Below are 20,137 nucleotides of genomic sequence, written 5' to 3'. Positions count from 1 at the left end.
AAGGTCTAAACAGGAAGTCAGCCTTCCGTTTCTTGTAGATAGATTAAAGCAAAGGCATGGCAAACTAGAGTTCAGAAAATCGTTTGTAAAGGATTAACTTTCATCATTTAAAATTGTTGAACCCCCTTCGGAAGCAGGAGAAGAGGGGGGATTTTTTCTGGACTGTTTAAACCTGCAGAAGTGAGTGTAAAGTAAAGTAACTTTCCACCGTCTTGATCCTGGAGCGGGGTGTCAGGACTGACGTTCTTTGAAGCTCATTGACCAGAGACAAACGTTTTTGACAGATAGCTAAAGGAAGAGATACATAGTGATTCCATTGTTCCCCTTCGCATTTTGAAGGAACAAATATTGACAAAATATCTGAAAAAGGAAACTTTGTTGTTAGATCTGTTTTTAAAAGAAAAGAACAAGCAGAAGTTTTTCCCCTAGAGGGAGCCTGTGAAACTGTAACCAATTTTGAATCGGGAAGCTCGCAGCTGTTACAGATTACGATCGTGGGAACAGACTTCTGACCTTGCAGGACAATGTATTCAGAAGCTATGTTGAGTGCTTTCTGTAAAACAAGTGCCCTACTGGAACAGCTACATGAGAAGACGGATTTTATGACTGATGCGATTAGAAATTTTGGACAGGCAGTGGGATATTATATAGAGCCCACCCAGGAATTAGATCAGGAGTCTGCCCTGACAGAACAGATGAGGGAAGAGGATGTTGCTGAATCTTGGGCGCCAGGGATGGAGGGAGCTGCGGCCCAGCAGGAACATGAATTCTTGGATTTGACAAATGAACTTGGAAAAAGCCAGATTTGGAAAGATAAAGTTTGGTTTGGTTTGGAAATGGGGGGTTGGATAGACCCCCTATGCAGGGAGGTTTGGACTTTTCGAGTCTGGCAATGGGCCGTGAGATGTTTGGGGTTGTGGGGGCTCTCAGTTTTGGAGGGTCTTTGAAACATGTTCTTAAATACCACATGGAGCTTAGTGGGGACTATGGAAAAGGGGCTGATTTGTCGAGAAGGGTCAAAAGCATTGTCAAGCTGGAGTTCCCAAGAGTGAAAGAAGTAGGAGATAAAGGAAAATATAGCTATAAATATGAAGAAGAGCTGCGGAAGGGACATGGAAGAGACTTAAGGGCCTCGGACATAAGGTTACCAGGTTAATGCGCTAGATTGATGGGATAGAAAGGACTGACAAAACCCGGGTCCAGGAGCAAGAGACGCTGGATGAAGATTGGATTGTTATTTCTTTTATTATGATTGTTTTATAAAATTGATGAATGTTAGAAAAATGTTGGAACGAAATTATTTGGCTTTAGCAAAAATGTTTAAAGAATTATGTAAGAATATTATGGTTATGAGAAATTGGTAAAAATAAGATTTAAGTTTTAAGTTTTAAGGTTTTCATAGTAAGATAAGATTAAAATAGATTAAGGTAAAGTAATGACAGAATATTATGAAATATGGAAAGGATTTGCTGTGACAATTAATAATCAGGATACAAAAAAAGGGAGGAGGAGGAGGTCAAAGAAAGAAGGTAATGACAGTTAAAGATATGAGAATATTGGATTTGTTTTTAAATGTTTGTGGTATATTTTTGTTTTTTAATTGTGTCATGTTATTTTTTGATTTTGATTTTTATTAATCTGTATTGTTTGACTGTGGTTTGTCTTTTTTTGTTTTTTCTTTCTTTTTTTTCTTTTTTGTTCTCTTTTGTAATTTTAAAATTTTCAATAAATATCATTTAAAAAGAAAAGAAAAGAAAAGTGGTAGGAGTGTGTGTGCAATTGAGAGACACTCATCCAACTTCTGCCGGATTGTAATCCAACAGAACTGGAATACAAGCGACCATGGGACTGATTCTGTGCCAGCGCTAGACTGCTGGACTAGGACTTGGGTGATGCAGGATGAAATCCCTACCTCACCAAGAAGCCCACCTTGGGCCAATCACTCACACCCCCGCAGCCTAACCCGCCTCACGGGGTTGTTGTGAGGATAAGATGGGAGAATGTGACGACGCCACCTTTAGCTCCTTTTATGAAAGTGTGGGATAGGGATGCAACAATTCAGAGAAAAAGCGAAAGAATTCGTTTAAAGAAAGCGTGGCAGTATGAGAGGAAATGCTTAACTTAGGCACGCGCGCACCACTGGCAAGTTAAAAGCTACTTATGCCAGGGAGGAGAAAGAGGAAGGATCATTCTAGCTTCTTCTACCAGCACCTCAAAAGGACTCAAAGAATTGCAGCTCATTGATGTTTAACAGTTTCTCAATGGTCGGTGTTTCTCTCCCCACCCCCGCCGTATGCTTTAGAGATGTTCTTCTTCTTTTTTAATCTGTAAGCCGCCTTGAGTCCTTGTCAGGGGAAAACCACAGAGTATATAACTACAGTGGTACCTCGGGTTAAGTACTTAATTCGTACTGGAGGTCCGTTCTTAACCTGAAACTGTTCTTAACCTGAAGCACCACTTTAGCTAATGGGGCCTCCTGCTGCTGGCTCGTCTCCAGAGCACGATTTCTGTTCTCATCCTGAAGCAAAGTTCTTAACCTGAAGCATTATTTCTGGGTTAGCGGAGTGTGTAACCTGAAGCGTCTGTAACCCGAGGTACCACTGTATATAATTATTTGAAACAAAATAAAATAAAATCCTTCCAGTAGCACCTTAGAGACCAACTAAGATAGTTATTGGGTGTGAACTTTCGTGTGCATGCAAAGCTCATACCAATAATAATAATAATAATATCTTTATTGTCATTGCCCCCTTCGGGGACAACGAAATTACTTAACTGCTCCATAAAAACACTAATTAAACAATACAGTATAATACAGCAAGGGAGATTAGATGACTTTCAAAGTCCGGGCTTCCCATTCAGGGCCGAGATCAGGGATGAAAATTAAACACCAGGAAAGCTCATACCAATAACTTAGTTGGTCTCTAAGGTGCTACTGGAAGGAAATATTTTTTTTTATTTTATTTTGTTTGGACTACGGCAGACCAACACGGCTACCTACCTGTGTATAATTATTTGGCAGGGTGGGCTAACGCCTTACCTCCCAGACCCCGCACCCCCCCCCGCCTCAGGCCCCGCTCCCCCGTGTGGCGGGCCAGACACCCACTAGGCTTTCCCCTCCAGGCTACTGAGGTGAGGTGGGGAAAGGCGGTTGACGCGAGAGCCGCCAGTCCTTCCCGCCCTCGTATAAGGGGGGGGGGGGAGCTCAGTCGCGGCCGCCGCTCCAGGAAGCGAGGCGGCTCCTCCTCACCCCGGTGCCGTTGTCGCAGACGACCACTTTCCGGCCCAGCGTGTCCATGGCTCCTTCTTCCGTGGGGAAAGGGGCCCGAGAGCGAGCGGCTGAAGTGAAGGGTAGCTTCGCCTCCTCCCCGCGACTCCAACCAGGCCTCTCTCTCTCTTCCCTCACAGGCAGCCCCGGAAGGGAAGGCGGCAAGGCGGAAGACGACCCCGCCGTGACTGACAGGCCGCCGGCCGCCCAATCACAGCCTCCCGAAGACCTCGAAGCCCCGCCCCGCGTTCGGGCGTCGCCATGGCAGCCGCTGCGGGAACCTGGGCCTTTTCGCGCCCGGCCGTGGAGAGGATGAGGCAGCTGCTGCTCGAGGGGGGCTTAGCGACCGACTGCCTCCAGGAGGCCATGGCAGGTAGAGACGGATCATAAATGTGAAGGAGTCAAAAAACCAACGACAAAAAGCCCTTCTTCCGCTGCCTAGCAACGGGCGACGTTCCGGGCCAGCCCTCCCATGAGGCAGAGTGAGGCAGCTGCCTCAGGCATCCCCAACCTTCGGCCCTCCAGATGTTTTGGACTACAGTTCCCAGCATCCCTGACCACTGGTCCTGCTAGCTAGGGATCATGGGAGTTGTGGGCCAGAAACATCTGGAGGGCCAAGGTTGAGGAAGCCTGCACCAGATCCTGGGTCACCCTGGTTGGGCTCCCTCACCAACTGTTCTAGCGCACAGTTTTTGGGGGCATCCATAGTTTTTTTACTTACAGTGGTGCCTCGCAAGACGAAATTAATGCGTTCCGCGAGCCTCTTCGTCTTGCGGTTTTTTCGTCTTGCGAAGCACGGCTATTAGCGGCTTAGCGGCTATTAGCGGCTTAGCGGCTATTAACGGCTTAGCGGCTTTAAGAAAAAGGAAACAAACTCGCAAGACGTTTTGTCTTGCGAAGCAAGCCCATAGGGAAATTCGTCTTGCAGAACGACTCAAAAAACGGAAAACTCTTTCGTCTAGCGAGTTTTTCGTCTTGCGAGGCATTTGTCTTGCGGGGCACCACTGTACTGTGACATCTTTTGGATGCTTCCCCGATCCCATTCTCCACCAAAAGATCTCCCTGAGAGTTTTCTCCAGGAAGTCAATAGTGTGCCCCCAGTAGTAGATTACTTCTGGAGTCAGGTATTAGCACCAACAATAATTCTTTGGAGGAGTCTCCCTTATCTGGGATTTCTAGCTTGCTTGAATCAGCGCCTTCTTTCGCATACAAAGCAACATCCCCTGCAGTATGTCCTTCTGTGCCCTTCCTATTGGGTTCATATCCAGAGATAACAGTGTCACACTGGTTCTCTCCAGTGCCATTTTTCTAGAAAAACAGTTGCCAGAACTCACCATGAACATCTCCCTCATTCTCTTAGAATGGCAATGGTGCCCACCGGAGAGGTGCCATAACTGAGTTCTGTCTGGTGAGTTTTGGCTAGGGAAAAGCCCTGGTTCTCTCAGTTCCACCAAGTTTCCCTTACGTCCACTATATATCAGTGCTGTCCTCTAAGACCTTAGGCTGTAGATGCTGGGGTTCAAGGAATGTCCAGAGCTGGGAACACTGCAGGACCTCGGCCTGCACACCTTGCACACCAGCCTGCTGCCCTCAGGTCCAGTGGAAGGTGCTGTCCTTTGTAGTACAGTCATAACACATGTTACATCCGCTTCATGTTACTTCCGGGTTTCGCCGCTCGCACATGCACAGAAGCACAAAATGATGCCACGCGCAGAAGCGGCGAATCACGAACCGCGTGTGCGCAGACGCGCCGCTACGGGTTGCGCTCTTTTCATATTGCGAACGGGCCTCCGAAACAGATCCCGTTTGCAACCAGAGGTATCACTGTATTGGAGCAAGGTTCAAAGGCGGGTGGGCTGACCTCGTGTGTGTGCACCTTGAGGGAGGGTGCCATCTTGCCCTTTGCCTCAGGCAGCAAGATTGCTTGCACTGGCCCTGGTTGGGTACCCAGGGGGTTGGACTTAGATGGCCCTTGTGGTCCCTTCCCACACTACAATCCTATAATTTATTGGATTTCTTAGCCATCCTTCAACGCGCTGCGGGTTACAACAATATCAAAACCAGCTTTTAAAAATTTGCTATCGGAATAGCAGGGTAGGCCCAAATAGAGATATATAGATATGCAGATATCTCACTTGTCAAAGACTAAGTGTAAAGCGTGGATGGAGAGAAATTTGGATATGTACAACAAAATATTAAGGATCCAATTCTTTCGTTTGAGACTCGAGGCTTGGGACTTGAGGCTTCAATCTGAAAGGCTTTAAGACTTCCCCCCATGATTTAAAAAACAATGCAATAGGAGAGATGCCTACCCCAATGGTGCGCTATGGGCAGTGCTTTTTTCCAAGGATATGTAGTACCGGCAGCTCTTTTGTTGTTGTTAAAAAGTGTGACACTTACTACAACAATTTCATGGTGGGTACCAGCACGTAATTTTCTAGGGAAAAAACCACTGGCTATTGTCCCTCTCCCCCTCAGTTTCTGCAACAAAAAACCAGCCAAATGTATATGCCAGCATACCAACAGTGAAAGTACTGTGGCTGTAGCTAACATATAACTTAGGTAAGGGTAAACAGCATTTCCATTTGCTCTGGCTTTCGTCATGATATTCTGTTGCACCAGAAGCGGTTTAATCCTGCTGGCCACATGACCCAGAAAGCTGTCTGTGGACAAACACCTGCTCCCTCGACCTGAAAGTGGAGATGAGCACCACACCCCATAGTAGAATTTGACAGGACTTAACCATCCAGGCGTCCTTTACCTTACTTATAAAGGTTACTGTTTCATGCTATATCTAGTGGCATATGAATGACATAAGATGTCAGTATTGTCCACCTAGCTGATCAAAATAAAGATGGCAGATATGTAAAGGTTATGCACCACAAATATGACTGCCACATAGAAAGGATGCAGTACTTGTGACAATTGCTTCCTTTCGTATGAATGGTACAGACCCAGAAAAAAGCACTGTATGTAACTGAGATGAATTCAGGACTAATTGCCCTTTAACCAATAGTTATGTATTATCATTAATATCAGTCCATCATGGAAAATAGTTTTTTCCAACGAGGTCAAAAATAATAATACAAACACCTAGCTTATTAAAGCACATGCTGTTAATCATACATTAATGGTTAACTGTCGCACACTGGATACCTTTGTATGCTAATTTTCAAATGCTAATATGAAATCTTAGGCACATTTTCCTGTTAAAGAATTCTGGATGCTGTAGTTTTCCACTCACAAAGTTACAATTCCCAGCAACCCTTAACAACAGGACTGTACCCAGAATTCTTTGAGGGAGAAAATGTGCTTTGAATGTGCTCAAGGATATAGCTATAGAAATAAAAGGTTTTAAAACACTTTTTTTCTTAAAATATGTTTTCAGATATTGAGAACGATGAGAAAACAGGACGTTTTGTAGTAGGACGGGGAGGCTACCCAAATAAACAGGGCATAATCCAATGTGATGCAGCAATAATGGAAGGACAACCTGGGCGTTTTGGAGCTGTGGCAGCCTTGCATGGGTATGTATTATGCCTTGCTATGCGTCAGAGGTCACCAGCCCGGCACCAAAAACTCTGAGATTATTATTTTTTAATTATGCTTTTTCACAGATTTTTTTTTTATTCCTTCGAGCCTAATGGTTTAGCTCTTCATAATTTTTATCACTGCATTTAACCATAGAACTCAGTTCTTTAAAAGTATATATGGAACAAACCCCTTCTCAAATTATATTCTTTCTGCTGATAAAGAATTGGAACTCCTCTCGCTGTAGCACGTAAGGTCATGGAAGAAACTCCACACAGTTTTCTGGTTGGGGATGGTGCTGTGGCTTTTGCAAAAGACCAAGGCTTCACTGTGGAAGATAACCGAAGTATGATGAGTGAGCAGAGTACAGAAGCTTATCAGGTAACACTCTACTTTGGAGCAATAGTGATGTGAGTTTATTTATGCAGTAGTAGAATAATTCACATTCTGAATAAATATCCTAACAGATGTTCTGAGCACCCCTGACTCTCATGAATCATCAAGAAGTCTCTTTGAAGTCATTTCAAACAACAAAGGAGGCACCCGATGTGACATTTTCAAAATGTCACGCATCAGATAGTCAGAAATAGAATTCAAATTAACTGACTACTAATATTCTGTTGGCCAAAGTGCTTCCCAACTGCATGGACAATGGCATACGTTCATGCTGACTGCTGAGGAAGGATCAGCTATGGGTGGCTTGGAAAGGAGAGAAAAATAGATTGAAATTCTGCTTATTTCTCCTTTCTAAAGTTAACGTTTCCTCATCTCACCTGGCATGAGACTACCTGGGAAGTTATGCTACTTCTTAATGTATTGGAAAACCCCTGCCAGTGGCTATGGGCTGTGAGTTGCCAGCCCTTAGAATAGTCCCAAGATTGAGGGTTGAATTCAACTAATGAATCCCATCAGTGTTTCCCCCCTGTGTGCCCCCACCCCCAAAATTGGCACTGGGGTTTGGAGAACCTGTGGAACAGCACATAGGAGGAGGAGAGTGGATATTGTTCTGTCTAGCACAGTGGCGTAGCGTGGGGGGTGCAGGGGGGGCCGGCCGCACCGGGCGCAACATCTGGGGGGGGCGCACTCGCACTCGCAGCTCTCTGCCCCTACCTGGCTCACTCTCTCTCTCTCACTGCAGTGCTGGCTGTGCGAATCCGATCCGAGCCGCTGGGTCGCCGCCCACTGTGGAGGGGGTGGGTGCCAGGCGTGTGGTGCGGAGAGAGAGCGAGGGACTATCTGGGGGAGGGACAGTGCAGCGGCCGCCCAGCGCAGTGCTGAGCGCGGGAGAGAACCACACCAGACCAGACCAGCCCAGGCAGCAGCAAGAAGAAGCTGGCAGCGGCGGCAGGTTAGGGGGCGCAAATTACTTGCCTTGCCCCGGGTTAGGGGGCGCAAATTACTTGCCTTGCCCCGGGTGCTGACAACCCACGCTACGCCGCTGGTCTAGCAAGCCGACAATGCTTGCGCTGACAGAATGATCAGAAGAGCCCAACCATTTCTCCCACTGAACCCACATACAATTTAGGATTAATCCTTTGAAAGAAACTATGTTTCAGATACAACTTCTGGATGTTAGTTATACATAAGAAGATACATTCTGCTTACTTCACAGATTTCTACTGGGGGGGGGGGGGGAAACTGTCATTACAAATGTGTGGCATTTGATAGCACAATTCATTCTAGTCTTATCTTTTCTGTAGGAATATTTAGAAAAGGGAAAGAGCTTGAAGAAACATGATACACTGGGTAAGTAATATTTTTATTAAAATAACACTTTTATGGGACATGCTGGGTCTTCTTTTTGTAATTGTGGAGGCATTAACTTGCCATTTTCTAGTTGTATGTTTATGCTACCAAGAATTTACAGGTACATAAGATGCTGTGGTTAATTAATTCTTATGTATTAACTGGCAACTTTTACAGACTTTCTGAAATAATACAGGAATTAATCTAAGTTTTGGAAACAATCTGGGCTGATTCCAGCAGAGGCTTGACAACCTTATGTCAGGAGTGCTCTGATGGTGTTTCCTGCTTCGCAGGGGGTTGGACTCGATGGCCCTTGTGGTCTCTTCCAACTCTATGATTCTATGATTCTATACATATTCCATTTCCTTACAGCCAAGCATGCAGGTCTTCATGTAGTGTGTCATGCATGACAGCAGCATCTACATCTATCTCAATGAAGACGTGAACATGTGCAGAAGGCTGCAACAAATAGATGTTGTCTTTCTCAGATGACAGTGTGTATGGGCATGGTTTCTTTTCTGCCTGACATACATCTCTAGTTTAAATGTAGCCCCTTTTTAGTACGCATAGAATATCAAGAAAGCTTCAATATAAGTGACATGGTGCCTGGAAAATTCAGGGAGCTGCCTTGAGATCATGGAGTATAGCATGCTCTCTAATTCATCCTAATAACTTCACTTTCAGTGGCCAGGGGACCAACAGGAAGTAAATAGAACTTGTTGCTAGATCTTTTTACTTGAGGGCCTACAGAAATCTAGGTTAGGAATTCTTCTGCCTATTGCATTACTGGGCATTCCATTCCAGAAAATGTTGCCCTTTTCAGTATCCTGCAAAGGTTTGTACATCCTGTTCTTTGTTCAGCCTCAAGAGGGTGCTATGGCTTAATAAAAGCTATAAGAAAATTGTTAAGGTTGGATTTAAAGGAAATGGTGGCTAGGAAAAGGTATTTAATTTCTGCCTTGAAATAATTGAAAATCACCTGGCAATTATCCCAGCTCTAGTGATTGTGCCTACCATCTCCATTACAAGAGACAACATAAATACATGAGCTCTAAGGGTGCTTAGGATAGGATCTAAGCCTTATAGTGCAATCCTATACATGTCTACTCAGAATAAGCCACATAAAAAGGGGGGGAAAGAATAAGCCACATTGATTTCAGTGAGTCTTACTCCTAGGCAAGTGAGTAAATGATTTCAGCCTCAAAGTGACATTGTAAATATCCAGTTGACAGAACAACTGTAAGCAGTTGCCTTCCAATCTTATGCAAGTTTGTTTGAAAATGAGTCCAGTGTCACTCCCAAGTACAGTAGGTAGAATCACAGGGTTTTTAAAATTAATTTAAGGGTAAATCTTCCACCTTCTTAAAAAAATTCACTGTTTACATACACATTCCCATGTTAGATATGCACAACAGAAGTGGTGAAGCTAGCAGTGCACAAACATTTCTATGGAACAGCTACCATTTCCCCTTTATTGTTAAGACGTGGCACAAGTCCTGATCTAGGATTGAAAGAGTCATCACTATTAATGTAATGAATGGGAGGGGTGGGAGAAGAGAAGTATCTTAGGCTGTGTTTTCCTATTGTAGCCACTTTGAACTTTCAGGGAACCCTTCTCAATTCATTAGTCGCTGCTGTCTTCCATTGAAACAGAAGATTCTATTAAAATTTCTCTTAGGGAGATGTTGAACTTTTCTTTTTAAAGACCTCAAGAGCTGTATATTGATAAATACTTCAGATTTAAAAACAATAACTTTGTTCCAAAAGTGTTCTGCATATTTAGGATGGAAGAAATGCAGCATTTTTCTTGGGATGAAGACAGTGCAATAGGCATCTGTGAAAGTCACGTCAAAACTACCACACTCTCTTTTTTCAGCAGCGCCACATTTCTTGAGACTTGTTTTGGCTGTTTCCAGAATGCAACTTAAAGCCTTATAAACACTTGCAAGGCCAGTTTGGCCAGAGGCAGTAGTGCACAATAAAGAGCAGGTATACTGCAGATAATAATGGCTCTATAACACAAACTATTGTTATGTTCCCAAAATCATCAAAGACTCATGGAAATTTGGTGTTGGGTTTGATATTTCTGCTGGTTCTAAAACAGCACCAAGTTTAGTCTCTCAAATAGTTATTGTGTGCTAGGCAGCATATAAAAAATGAAAGATAATCTAAATGCAGTTGCTTGACATCTAGGTGTAAAGTGATGTCTGAAAAGATGTTTCAGTAGAAATTATGACAATTAATTGTTTACACTGGCAGATACTCAGTACCTGTACAATATGCCTGAATGTATGTATATAAACAATCTCAAAGTAATCCAAAATATTCAGATAATTTTAAGATCACATATCACAGTGAGACTAGTTAAACATGATTCTGGGTTAATGCATGTAACAGGGGCATCAGAAGTAGACTTCTCTGTCCCCACTTTCCCCACGGCTACCCTCTCAAAGTGGAAGGGTTGGTTAACAAGTGTACTAGTACAGAATTTATCCAATATATACTTCTTTTATCTGGATCTCTCTTTATTCCAGATATCATAGCCGCATGCTTGGTTTTTTTAACAATACAGTGGTACCTCGGGTTAAAGACGCTTCGGGTTACAAACTCCGTTAACCAGGAAGTGGTTGCTCCAGGTTAAGAAATTTGCCCTAGGATAAGAACAGAAATCGTGTGCTAGCAGTGCAGCGGTAGCAGGAGGCCCCATTAGCGAAAGTGCGCCTCAGGTTAAGAACTGTTTCAGGTTAAGAACAGACCTCTGGAACGAATTAAGTTCTTAACCCAAGGTACCACTGTATTGAATTCTACAGTGCACTCACCCATATTATTAGAGTCCTTTCTAAGTTGCAGGGTGACAGTATAGCAGACTTGGGATGAAATGAAGATGTCATCTGGGTTTCACTCTGTTGTCTAGGAAATTTCAGATAAATATTCCTGTATTTTTAAAAATGGGGAAATTACAAAATTTCAATAGCTAACAGAGACTGTTATTTGAAGCAATATTCCTAGTGTTGCTTGGTAAGTTAATTCTATTATTCTATTTTTGTCTTTTCATTAGGTTTGATTGCCTTGGATACCTTTGGAAATATAACAGCTGGTAAGAGGGAGCAGCATAAACAAAAAAAATAATGAGTTTCATCCCTGCCTTATGTTATACAACTGCTGCTAATTAGCTGTGTGGGTCTTCTCATCATTTACAGGAAGGGAAATAATACACTTGCTTTATTGGAGGGGAGAAGGAGGCAGAATCTGTCATGAGAAACATCCATCTGTGTTAGTATTTACAGGGGACTTACGAACCCTTAAAAAAATAGAGCTTGATTACAATTGTTAGCACTGTGTAACATTCACAGTCAGTGACTACAGCAGAATTTGTTAGCGGAGAAGCTGTGTCATTTGACAGTTTTTCACCGAGGATATAAACCAAACGCATGAAAGATAGTGAGGTGTGTGTTTGTGGTGAATAAAAAATAATGATTCAGTTAGCTCCATCATTTCTGCTATCTCATGTAACTATTTTTCTATTGCTATCAGAATAACTACCAATATTTTACTGATTTGAAAAAAAAAATGTTTAGGGGTTTCTACTTCTGGAGCACCATTTAAATATCCAGGAAGAGTGGGAGATTCTCCGATGCCGGGATGTGGGCTGTATGCTGATAAAGAGGTATGTCAAGATAAATTGTATGGAGCATAGGAATGGCAGTAAGATACAGCATTTAGAAACAAGTAGTCAACCATAATACTCCTAAAAAGTAACTTGGGAGTAACAGTATTTCCCACTCCACTGTCAGCAATAGTTATGTGATCACACAGGTATCTCTGGAACAGTTAGTAATATTGATTTTGTTATATTTAAGAAGTGTATAGAAACACAAATATTCAGAAGTTTCTCTTCAACCTTTAATGACTTTAAAGGAAAACTTGCTAAAAATGTATAGATGGCATTTGACGCCAGTAAAATTAGCTAAAATGTATAGGAAAAAAGAAAGAAAATGTTGGAAATGTAAAAAGGCAGATGGGGACTATTTCCATATGTGGTGGACCTGTGATGAGGTAAAAAAATTTTGGGAATCAATTTATAATGAACTCAAAAAAATATTTAGATATACTTTCCCCAAAAGACCGTAAGCGTGTCTATTAGGCTTAATAGGAACAGAAATTAAAATAGAAGATCAAAATCTTCTCATGTATGCTACAGCTGCCGCGAGGACCCTTCTGGCCCAAAGATGGAAAGTACAAGACATACCAACTATTCAGGAGTGGCAGGCAAAGTTGACAGAATATGCAGAACTTGCCAAACTGTCAGGGAGGATCTGGGACCAGGGAGATCAAAGATACCAAAATAACTGGAGTAAATTTATTGAATATTTAAAGAAGAATTGTAAAGAGGTCAAGACACTAGCAGGATTGACATAATACCTCCAATGTATAATAGTACTAATATGAGAATGATGTGCGTGATGGAAAGAGGATAAATATACCAGTTGTGGGGAGGGAGGGGGGTCGCGACTCGGCAGAGTCAAAGGGAATGTATGGTACTATTACAATTTGTTGGAAAAGAATATGTAAGGAAAACAATAAAAATTCACTTGGGGAAAAAAAAAGAAGTTTCTCTTCAACCAGGCATTTGGCTGATTAATATTACTATTCATTTAAATGTGTCTGTGGAAGAAAGGGTTATTGGCTTCTTTTGCTTTTATTTTTATTTTTTATTTTTATTTTATTTATGAAAAGAACAACAGGGCAACTGACTTTCGGGTTTGGTGGGTGTGCGTCAGTAAACGAGGGGAATTAAGACTAAGAGAGCTGAGTGGGGGGGGTGCTTGTGTAACCTCACGGTATACAAGTTGTGCAAGTGACAATAAAGTATTTAAAATTCTGTGATTCTATGATTGTGCTCAGAAGGAATATGCTGGTTAATTGCAACCTATTATGCGTTTCCCCCCATCTTATTTATATAAAGTTCCTTCTTTTAAGATGGCGGAAAAGGCAACATTTTGCAACAGGGAAACCTCTTGTCCTTTTTGAAATGTCAAGGTCTATCTTCAAGCGGAGTGATTAATAATAATAATAATAATAATAGCAACCCTAAATGTGGTTGGGAAGCAATGGAGCCACCATTGCATCCAAAGCCCTGCTACTCACAGCAACCAGAGTGGAAGGGGGACATTTTTTTGTTCTTATTATTTTGCTATACCAGCTCCAGACTGGACTAACCAAGGGGCTTAGAGTGAGCCCTTGCCTGGACAGGATAGAGAGGTAGCTTTACCCTGCTCTCCCCTCTCCCCTGTTTCTGTGCCTTACACTGGCCACTGCTGACAGTAGCTTCTCAACCACCCACACTTTCAGTTAGCGCAACAGGGGCATCTGTTGCAGCGGAGCCTGCCTGCCAGCAGAGAGAAACCTCCACCTAATTCTTACCTTTCCCAGCCATGCTGATCAGGGAGTTAGAATTGTGCTGTCAATTTCTTTATGGCTCTGAGAATAATTAATCCAGATCATGCTACTTCCAAAGTAATTTCTTTCTTTCTTTCTAGGTAGGAGCTGCAGTAGGTATGTATTAGTAGTGATAATTAAAAGATTTGCATACCTGTTTATGTTTAAATACATTCATGCATATCTAGAGCTGAAATCTCCCATGAACCAGTTAATATCCTTGATGTTAATTTTTACTCCAGGTTCTTTTAGAGTTTCTCCTGCTGGTAGTTTAATTGGCCTTCCAAGAATCCACACATTATGGAAACATTTACCTCTTGTACTCGTGCCAGAAAAGAAATTGTTTGGGGCATCAGTCCCTTTCTATTTTAAAGGGTTCTAAACACTTCAGGCCATCTTCCTGCTTCCCAGATCAAGATTCTGTTTTGCTGAGCTCATGTTGGTGCAGTTGTTGAAAGGAGCACACTAGCCAGAAATAACAAAGCAATGCTACTAGGGTATGAGATCAGGAAGAGTGAGTATGTGATGTTACTTAACAGGGCTATTCAGAGACTAGTTGGGCCATGAACACAGTTTTAAAAGGAAGAATATATCTGTGGTGAGGATGGGGGAGAAAGTCAGTTTTCTTTGCATTTGAAGGCAAGCCTATCTAATCCACACTTTCCAAAACAATACATGACCGCAACCATCCTCCGAAACTTTCACTTTCTGAAGGATGATTGGGGTGGCTATGAAAGGAGGGAATGGCCACACAACCTTTTCCCTAGCATGTAGGGTGTGTGTGTAGCTTTATTGTACTAGCCAAAGGCCATGACAAAACCATACAGACTACCAAAGAAATAAATCTCTATAAATCTATGTATAAAAACAGAACCTCTGCCTAAAATCATCAGAATCATAGAACACAGGTGCATGCATGACTTAAGGGTCTCCACATAGCATACAGTATTTCCCCATTTATACCTTTGAATCTCACTTACAGTTTACTACAATTTTATCCTGATAGTCTTCCTAATCTTTCTTGCCACCACATTATGGGCCGCTGGGGCATTAACGTGATTATTCTATGTAACTTGCACTTTAGGAAACAATATGTGAATTGAAACTCGGCAATCATTCAAAATTTGTACTTCTCTGAATTTTGTGGTGCAGTTCTCTAGCCAAGTAATGTTTACAAAAATGCATATAGTAGGGTAAAGGGTGTGTAAAATGTATATAATATATTATAAAATAGGGGATGCGGGTGGCGCTGTGGTCTAAACCACAGAGCCTAGGACTTGCCGATCAGAAGGTTGGCGGTTCAAATCCCCACGATGGGATGAGCTCCCATTGCTCGGTCCCTGCTCCTGCCAACCTAGCAGTTCGAAAGCACGTCAAAGTGCAAGTAGGTAAATAGGTACCGCTCCAGCGGGAAGGTAAACGGCGTTTCTGTGCACTGCTCTGGTTCTCCAGAAGTGGCTTAGTCATGCTGGCCACATGACCCGGAAGCTGTCTGTGGAAAATGCCGTCTCCCTCGGCCTATAGAGCGAAATAAGTGCCACAACCCCAGAGTCATCCGCGACTGGACCTAACGGTCAGGGGTACCTTTACCTTTACCTATATTATAAAATACATCTAAAGTGTGCATATAGTGTGTGTGTGTGTGTGTGTGTGTGTGTATTGCATTATATTAGGGAAAACTAGTTTGCAAGTATGCATGTATGAGGACTTTTTTTAAAAAAAAAAAAACATTGCAAACTGATTTGGAAATGTTGAGAACTGAATTTCAGATAAGAAAAATAAGAAATGGAGAAACCAAAATGGACAGATTTGCCCGTTCGTAGCCTGTGCAAGGCAGTTTCCTATAGCTTTGCCGTGCCCTTGAAGTCAGGCAAAGGGAAACTGGAATGTTGAAGAAATCATTATTGCAGCAATATCTGCTGATAAACACAGGAAACATTAGTCCTCCCCTCCAAAAAAAGAGAGACCTGAAAGATGTAGGTTTATTGTTTCCCCTGCACATAGCCTGTTGTTACAATTCCATACCTTGGCTAATTAAAATAGGAATACCCTGTAGCCTCTTTCCTTTTATTTTTTTTAAAAAACACCTAGCCTAATCTCATGCACTAACCTTGTTATGCTAATGCTAGCATTTTCTGTTGCTCTAGCAAGGGCTTAGCAAAACTGCCACGCCTGTTTCCAAGCTGCTTGGATAACTGCTAAGAACCGTTTGGCTTTTTAGTCCTTAAAAGTACACATTCACCTAAAGCGTTTTGAGGGATGAATAAGGATCATGTACAAACGTTTATTGCAAAAAAAGTATCCCAGCCATAATTGTAAATGTTATCTGTTTGTTATTTATTACATTTATATCTCACTTTTCCTCAAGGACTTCAAGGTGGTTTACACAGGAGTCCTCCTCCCCATTTTATCCTCACAATAAGGATAAAAAGTGAGGTCAGTTAGGCTGAGAGTGAGTGACTGACCTGTGAGTTTCGTGGCTGAGTGTTGCTAGCCTGCCAAAATTACTCACCAACCACACAGTCACATAAATCTTTTACACTGCAATCCTGTATGTCTCTGCTACAGTATAAGCACTATTGCGTTCAGCAGGATTTACCATAGTGTGTGTAGGTTTGCAGCCTTACAGTGCAATCCTATTCTTGTTTACTCAGAAGTAAGCCTCATTATAGTTACTGTTGCTTCTACCTGTTTGCCTTGGATTGCAGCCTCAGTCTGTATTTCCTAAAAGCATGGGGTGCAAAACATCACAGGTTTTGTAAAATTTCTCTGACTGGAGGTGATTGTTGCCATTGTGATACAAGCTACTAAATCCAAGACAATACAGAGAGTACAAGAAAATATACTTTGGGAACAGTCTAGTCAAAGTGTTTCTCTGTTGGTATTATCCACTGAAACCAGACAACATTGTCCTACTCCAACAATGTATGATAGAAAAGGAGTGATTTGTATATAGATGCATTGCAATTCTGTTTTCTTATTTGCAGAAGTTAACACAGAACACTTATTCACAAGTAAATCTTTTTTTAACCCATCAGCTACTGGTGATGGAGACAAGATTATGTGTTTCTGTCCATGTTTTCATGCAGCCCTGTTAATGAAACAGGTATGTCATCAGTGGGTTTCAAGCATGCCTACTTTGAAGCACTATCATTAAGAGCATCACTGGGAGAGAGGAGAGGAAGAGAGACTAGCTCAGGGGTCAGCAAACTTTTTCAGCCGTGGGCTGGTCCACAGTTCGTCAGACCATGTGGTGGGCCGGACTATATGGGGGGGGGGGGAATGAACAAATTCCTATGCCCCACAAATAACCCAGAGGTGCATTTTAAATAAAAGCACACATTCTACTCATGTAAAAACACGCTGATTTCCGGACCGTCCACGGGCTGCATTTAGAAGGCGATATGGCCGGATCCGGCCCCCGGGCCTTAGTTTGCCTACCCCTAGACTAGCTAGTAAGGGCAAGGGAAGTGGTTTTCAACCATAATGTGTTGACTAGAAATGATTGAAGCCTCCTGCTAGAGAAGAGAGTGGTGTAGACTCTCTAAAGAAATTGTTTGTGGCAGCAGTCCCTTTCAAGGAACATACCTCTGACATAGGTGATTGAAAAGAGCAGAAAGATAGGCCAAATGGTAGGCAGAAGCTGAAAACATCAGTACAGTGATACCTCAGGTTAAGTACTTAATTCGTTCCAGAGGTCTGTACATAACCTGAAACTGTTCTTAACCTGAAGCACCATTTTAGCTAATGGGACCTCCTGCTGCCGCTGCGCCGCCGGAGCCTGATTTCTGTTCTCATCCTGAAGCAAAGTTCTTAACCTGAAGCACTATTTCTGGGTTAATGGAGTCTGTAACCTGAAGCGTATGTAACCTGAAGCATATGTAACCTGAAGTACCACTGTAGTCAAAGTTAGCCAGTTAAAGTTGAGGACAGAGTGCTGAAGAGGGTGCAGGCTAGACTCTAGCACTTTATATGTAAAACATTCTGTCCCTTGTCTGTTCATAGAAGCTTGCCAGCCCTGTTAAAACTTTTACCCAGCCCTCTTAATACAAGAAAGCGAGGCTCTGTTAGGAAGTTCTGTTCACTAGACCACTTTCTTACGGACCCTTATGAGACCAGTCCTGCAAACCAGGGACTGGTCTAGAGGGACTAGATACGTTTCACCGATTTGTTAGAGGTGGTGGCAATCCATTGATCGGCAGCACAATTCTGAGATAAGGATTTGAGTTCCAATATAAGAATTCTTCTTGCACAAATAAATCCTGGCACATGCTCCTGATCACTGAAATTGCCACAGAATGTCCTTGTGGCATTTTCTGCAGAGTTGTAATCCTTACGTTGCCCTCTGTTGAACAGTCCAAATTATGCCTTGCAGTGTACTGTGTGATTTAATGTATAAACAGATAAAATGAAGAGCAATGTGCCTCTGCTTTTACATCTCGGTCTGTTGGTCAATGTAAGCAGCATTGAGAGGGCAGGAATTAAAACTTCCTTAGATACACAGAATAGAAATGAGTGGCGAAAGAAACTTGTTTTAGGTTTTGTTTACCTTTCAGGGCTTGTCTCCTATGGATGCATGCCAGACTGTTGTCCAGGATATCCTCCAGCGAACAGGAAAGGAAAATATGTTTGAACTTGGAATAATTGCAATGAATATGAAGGTACGCAAAGACAAGTGTTTCCCCACGTTTTCTTGGTTGCTCATGGCTATGATAACCTATTTACCTTTCATCGTGTATCCTACATATGGGATAATGTAGCAAGCTAGCCTAGATTATGACTAAACAGGGACAAAATGGTAGGATGGGAGTTGCTACAATAATAATTGAGGCAAATCGAATAGGATATTAATGAATCCTAATTTATTCATCTTTTTTCCCCTTGTGGATTTCTAATGTTTAGGGAGAAGTTGGAGCTGCTTCGTCAATGCCATTCCCATATTGCATCTGGTCTCAGGGAAAGGACTCTGTAGAGCAATTGATGCAACAATGCTAACAACTTTTAAAGGATCAAAGAAAAAATTATTCTGCACCTCTTGCGCCCAGGTTCAGAGTCACATCCACCTTTATCTTGTGACGTTTCCTTTTCTTGTGTAAAGTATTGGGGAGGAGAATCTAAATTGAGACTTTTCTTCAGAAGGTCTGAACTATGGGTATATGAGAGCTTCAGCCTATACCTAATCAAGAAACTGTGATTTCTTACAGCCAAGCTGGACGATACATTAAAATGTGAAGTTACTGTTCATCATCTTTATACCATGTACGCCAGGGAGCCAGCCAGCAATAACTCACACAAAGTACATGAAGTTAACACTTTATTAGAGAAAACAAGGCCTGCTCAGGGTGTTCTGGGAGACCAGGGCGGAGGGGAGCTGGTTGCAGCAGGAGGGGGAGACACCCTGGCTTTTTCAGCAGTCTGCCTCCACTCTGCCTCTTGACACACTCACCCCGCCTCTCCTGCTTCTGGACTGCTCTCTGCCACAGCCTCTTCTTGCTCACTAAACCCTGTTAACTCTTCAGCTTCTGACACCTCCTCCCATGTTTGCCCCTCTTCTCCCTCTGATCACTCATTGTTGTCCCACGACCAATCTGGGCTCTGAGCTGTGTTCCCCTGGCGATTCCCCAGCTGCTGCCTCCCACCATTGACACTGTGTGTGAGAGAGAATAAAGACCTTGAACTGAGAGGAGGATTTTAACTCTTTCTCCCCTCTGCTGTGATCATTACGAAATCACACCCACCCTCAGCTGCTGTTCATTCCAGGAAGAAAACTGCCATTAACACCAGTGACAGCTTCTCTCCTAAGACAAATAGCAGCTTCAGTTATGAGGTGGCATTTGGAAACTAGCCACAATAGCTCCACTCATGGAAGAAGATGGTAAGACCATAGAGATATTAAGGGGGGTGGAGTTCTGCTTTTTTTAAAAAAGAAACCTTTCATAATATGCTTATACTGTATTTCCCTGAGAGTATTTTTGCAAATGTATAATGCTGTCTTGTGTCTAATATTAATTAAAAATGCAAAAAAACTGCAAAAATGCCATATTTCCATATTACATACAGACATCACAGGTTTACTCTCGGGAGTAAATGAAATCTAGCGCTGTATTTATTAAGGGAAAGCCTTTTCAATAAAACTATACATGCTTTAAGTTA

At 42.5% G+C, this 20,137-nt stretch overlaps 2 protein-coding genes across 4 annotated transcripts in view; one reads left to right on the top strand and one right to left on the bottom strand.

Moving 5' to 3' along the window:
• ACTR2 (actin related protein 2) overlaps positions 1-3,396 on the bottom strand; it is a 28,884-nt gene extending 25,488 nt beyond the window's left edge. For both annotated transcript variants that reach the window (XM_080999266.1, XM_080999264.1), the window contains exon 1: positions 3,251-3,396. In XM_080999266.1, coding sequence (XP_080855392.1) covers positions 3,251-3,298 — 48 coding nt within the window. In that variant the 5' untranslated portion in view covers positions 3,299-3,396. The remainder of the gene's footprint in view (positions 1-3,250) is intronic.
• Positions 3,397-3,508: 112 nt separating this feature from the next.
• LOC308473582 (N(4)-(Beta-N-acetylglucosaminyl)-L-asparaginase-like) lies at positions 3,509-20,137 on the top strand (the record flags this gene model as incomplete). Of its 2 annotated transcripts, XM_080999332.1 has the most annotated exons (10): positions 3,509-3,641; positions 6,657-6,795; positions 7,024-7,180; positions 8,500-8,545; positions 11,604-11,642; positions 12,124-12,212; positions 14,086-14,101; positions 17,023-17,090; positions 18,541-18,645; positions 18,887-20,137. In XM_080999332.1, the coding sequence occupies 10 exons, from the start codon at positions 3,530-3,532 to the stop codon at positions 18,977-18,979; spliced, it is 864 nt and encodes a 287-aa protein (XP_080855458.1). In that variant the 3' UTR covers positions 18,980-20,137. The 2 variants fall into 2 exon arrangements, with proteins under 2 accessions (XP_080855458.1, XP_080855459.1); XM_080999333.1 differs by lacking the exon at positions 6,657-6,795 and having other exon boundaries at positions 3,530-3,641; positions 7,047-7,180.

This window comes from Podarcis pityusensis (assembly GCF_964106645.2).
Source record: "Podarcis pityusensis genome assembly, chromosome: 3".
Lineage (NCBI taxonomy): Eukaryota > Metazoa > Chordata > Lepidosauria > Squamata > Lacertidae > Podarcis > Podarcis pityusensis.
Note: the sequence above shows the minus strand (reverse complement) of the source record. Positions and strands in the feature narration are given on the sequence as shown.